This window comes from Cynocephalus volans, chromosome 4 (genome assembly GCF_027409185.1).
Source record: "Cynocephalus volans isolate mCynVol1 chromosome 4, mCynVol1.pri, whole genome shotgun sequence".
Classification (NCBI taxonomy): Eukaryota; Metazoa; Chordata; class Mammalia; order Dermoptera; family Cynocephalidae; genus Cynocephalus; species Cynocephalus volans.
In genome coordinates, this window is record NC_084463.1 from 46,664,797 (window position 1) to 46,669,551 (window position 4,755).

Genomic DNA, 4,755 nt, shown 5'->3' on the forward strand with positions numbered 1-4,755 from the left:
CTGTCCAATGCTGAGCAAGTGTTGTTTGGTGCCCCACTATTATTATGCTTGGGTCTATCTCTTTCTTTAGGTCTGATAGTGTTTGCTTTATATATCTGGGTTCTCCAGTGTTGGGTGCATATATATTTGTGATTGTCATGTCTTCTTACTGAATAGATCCCTTTATCATTATATAGTGGCATTCTTTGTCTCTTTTTATGGTTTTTGTTTAAAACCTATTTCATGTGATATGAGAATAGCTACTCCTGCTCATTTTTTTGTTTCCATTTGCATGCTATATCTCTTTTCATCCCTTCACTATTAGTCTGTGTGCATCTTTACAGGAGAGGTGAGTATCTTGAAGACAGCATATAGTTGGGTCTAATTTTTATCCAATCCATCAGTCTGTGTCTGTTGACTGGAGAGTTAAACTAACTCATTTACACTTAGGGTTATTATTGAGAGGTATTGTCTTACTCCCAGCATTTGATCACATTTCATTTAGATGTTTTAAATATATGTTGTTTCTTTCATCCCCTTTTATTGTTGGTCATCAATGTTTGTTGGTTTTCTGAGGTGGAAAGACTTAGTTTCCTTTTTCTTTCTCATTTGCATTTGTGTTTTACCAGTGGGTTTTGTTCATTCTTGTGTATTCATGATAGGGATCATTATTTTTCAGATTCCAGATGCAGGACTCCATTGAGAATTTCTTGCAGGGCTAGTCATGTGGTGATAAACTCCTGCAGTTTTTGTTTTGTTTTGTTTTGTTTTTGTCCGGAAAAACCACTATTTATCTGTCATTTCTGAAGGATAGCCTTGCTGGTTATAGTTTTCTTGGCTGGCAGTTTTTTCTTTTGGTATTTTGAATGTGTCATCCCATTTTCTTCTCATCTGTAGAGTTTCAGTTGTGAAGTCTGCTGTTATTCTGATGGGGCCTCCCTTATAAGTGACTTGATATTTTTCTCTTGCTGCTTTTAGGATTCTCTCTGTCTTTCAGTTCTGCCAGTTTGACTATAATGTGTCTTGTAGAGGATATTTTTGGACTGAATCTGTTTGGGCATCTTTGAGCTTCCTGAATCTGAAGGCAATGGTCTCTCTGTATACCTGGAAAGTTTCCCCCTATTATTTCATTGAATAGATTATCAATGTCTTTACTTTTCTCCTCCCTTTCTGGAACACCCATGATTCAGATGTTTGTGCACTTACTGTTGTCTGCTAGCTCTCTTAGACCTCCTTCATTTTTAAAAAATTCCTTTCTCCCTCCGTCCCAATTTTTTTTGTCTTCCTGGGTTATTTAATAAAGATCATTTTGGGGATCAAAAGTTCTTTCTCCTGCTTGCTCTAATCTGCTGCTTAAGCTATTGCTTGTGGGTTTTTTTTTTTTAAATTTTATTGAATATGTCCTTCACTTCCAGGAGCTCTGCTGCATTGTTTTTTAAAGTATTAATTTATTTTTAAATTTCCTCCTTCATATTCTGGATACTTTTTCTCATTTCATTGTGTTGTCTAACTGAGTCTTATCTCTTTCAGTTTCCTTAAGATAGTTACTACAAATTCCATTTTAGTCATTTCAAGGGTTTCCTGTTCTATAGGGTTTAGTACTTGAGAATTACTTTGTTTCTTTGCTAGTGTCACATTTTCTTTTTTCCCATATATTTAGTATCTTTACATTGATTTCTGGTCATCTGGTAGATCAGTTTCTTTTTGTATCACTCTGGAGTGGACTTTGAGGAGGAATTCTTCCTTCTCCTTTTCCAGGCTCCTCTAGTGACTCTACTTGTCTCAGTGCAGCTGAATATGCTGCAGGCCACCTGCACAGAGGTTGTGGCTGTTACTGTGGTGGCAAGCATGCTTGCTGTGGTAGAAAGTGTGGTGCTGGCTGTTGTTGATGACTTCCACAGAAGTGTTGTGGGGCCTCCTGGGTCATGGTGGTGTTAGCTCCTGCTTTCTGTAAAGGCAGGCTGGAGGGCTACCTGGGGGTTTTACCTGCCTAAGCATGCCTAAACACAGAGGTACTGACTCAAGCCTTTTGTCCATGAACTCTTTTTAGTCACAAACACACATGAAAAGATTAGATAACACTTCTTGATTCATTTTATGAAAGTAGCATTACCTTGATATCAGAAGTAGACAAAAAATCACATGAAAATATAACATAAATGAAAAAAAATTTTTTATCGGTAAGGGGATCGCAACCCTTGGCACTGTGTGGTCTGCACCATGCTCAGCCAGTGAGCACACTGGCCATCTCTATGTAGGATCCAAATCCATGGCCTTCGTGCTACTAGCACCACACTCTCCCAAGTCAGCCACAGGGCCCGCCCTATAAATGGAAATTTCTGATAAATGCAGATATAGAAATCCACAATCAATACTAGCAAACTGAGTTCATCAACATGGAAAAATGATTATACACCATTACCAAATGGGATTATTTTACAGATGCAATTTCAACTTAACATCCAAATCAATTAATTCAATACAGAATATTAACAGGTTAAACAAAAATTGCAAAGATTCTCTCAACAGACACACGAAAACATTTTCCAAATCCTACATCCATTTATTATAAAACTGCTGGCAAACTAGGAATAGAAGGGATCTTTCTATACCTGCTAAAGTGGACCTAGAAAAAATTTACAGCTAATGCTATACTTAATGGTGAAACCCTTGTGCTCTAATTTATCTCAAACTCGGAGAACAAAAGATGAATGTCCACTATTCCCATTCTATTTAACACTGAATTAAAAATTTTGCCAGCAAAACTTACATAAGAATTATAAGCAAAATTCTGAAAATTGAAAAAGAAGTAGGACTGTCATTGATTGCAAATGACATAAACTTGGTTATAAAATATTTAAGAAATTTGGGGCCAGCCCGTTGCTCACTTGGGAGAGTGTGGTGCTGATAACACCAAGGCCACAGCTTCGGATCCCTGTATAGGGATGGCCGGTTAGCTCACTTGGGAGAGCGTGGTGCTGAGGACAAACAGCAAGTCAAGGGTTAAGATCCCCTTATCAGTCATCTTTAAAAAAAAAAAAATACAACAGTATGTTGCTGTTAATTGTAATGTCAAATTTATTTGTTAAATAGTTCCAAAAAGCAAAATCATTTTTGTTGCATGTTATGGGTTAATGTTCCTCTAATTGCAGTGCCATAAAAGCTTATTGAAGTTCTTTTGGTTAAACCAGGCACATCATGCCAGCACCTCGGGGCCTGCCCAGGGACCCAGTGCATGAGCGCCTTAAGAGCCAATCAGAGCATAGCCTGCCGTCGCGCCACCCGGCGGCCAACCAATGGGAGCGCTGCGGGCTCTATAAAAGCGAGAGCGCTGAGCCTCTCAGTGCCAGTCGGGAGCGGAGACAGCGGGAGCCTCCTCGTTGTCATGGTTCGCACCAAGCCGACGGCGCGGAAGTCGACCGGCGGCAAGGCGCCGCGGAAGCAGCTGGCCGCGAAGGTAGCCCGCAAGAGCGTCCCGGCCACCGGCGGCGTGATGAAGCCGTACCGCTTTCGGCCCGGCTCGGTGGCGCTGCGCGAGATCCGCTGCTACCAGAAATCCAGCGCCCTGCTGGTCCGCAAACTGCCGTTCCAGCGGCTGGTGCGAGAGGTTGCGCAGGATTTCAAGCCAGACCTGCGCTTTCAGATTTCGGCCATGATGGCGCTCCAAGAGGCCTGCGAATCCTACTTGGTGGGGCTGTTTGAGGACACCAACCTGTGCGCCATCCACGCCAAGCGTGTCACCATCATGCTCAGAGACATGCAGCTCGCGCTCCGTCTCCGCGGGACGTGGGTCTAGGCTCCAGGGGCGATCGCCCTGAGGTCCTGTCACTCCAAAGGCTCTTTTAAGAGCCACCCGTTTGGTACAGAAAGTGGCTGTAACATGGCGGGTTGCCGGGCGTCCACGGGGCTTCTTCCGGCGGTCGGTGCCGGTTCTGTCCCCTCTGTTCGCTTACCAATTAGGTAGGTAGGTAAACCTAATGAGGTGTTTGCGGTAACTCAGCCCGATGCCAGTTAGGTTACGAGCCCCGCTAGTTGTCTGCACGAACTGGAGCATCTGTTCAGACGGCAGCCTAGATAGGCGCGCGCTAACTCGGCTTAGTGCCAATTAGGTTGGAAGCCCAGTGAGTGGGTGCATTGTTAGCTTGGCCCATCTGCTGTTGGGCTGGTTAGAGGCGTGTGTGTTCTCATCCCATCTCCAGTTAGGCCAGAAGTCCAGAGTCACGTGTTAACAGCCTAAATGCAAGGAGGTGCTCTACCCCGGTAGCTAACTTCCTGAGCAGTGTCTGGCATTGACTGGCATTGATGGCCCACATGCTGGCACGTTGAAACAGGCTTCCCAGACCTACAAAGTAGACTGATAATCTGGGGACGAGGGGCGAGGAATCAATTTGAGGAGAAATCCTGTCACCAGGGTGGTTAGCCTGGAACCCAATAGTGGAGTTTAGGTCGGGATAACTTGAGAATGGCTGTAAGGATACGGATGTAAGAATTTTCTTTCTTTGGTACAAATTACAATTGTTCACTAAAGGCTTTATTAAATTACTGGAAGCCAGGCACTGTCTGGTGCTGAGAACACAGTAAAATCCATTCCCTACTGTCACTGGCCACTCGGTTTTCCAGGGGCTTACAGTTGAGTGAAGGAGGCTTGTATTGCACGTAGAAGCAATGATAGTAAAAAGTGCTCTTATGAATAGCAAGGGGTGTGAGTAAGAGGCTCTCAGAATGCAATAGTGGGATCTGGAAGCCTCTGAGCCCGGCTTCTATCCTGCCGACTCA

General features: G+C 43.6%; 1 protein-coding gene across 1 annotated transcript; it reads left to right on the forward strand.

The window, feature by feature from the left end:
- Window positions 1-3,364: 3,364 nt before the first annotated feature.
- LOC134376092 (histone H3.1-like) lies at window positions 3,365-3,775 on the forward strand. The gene has a single exon (XM_063094766.1). The coding sequence runs from the start codon at window positions 3,365-3,367 to the stop codon at window positions 3,773-3,775; it is 411 nt and encodes a 136-aa protein (XP_062950836.1).
- Window positions 3,776-4,755: the final 980 nt, after the last annotated feature.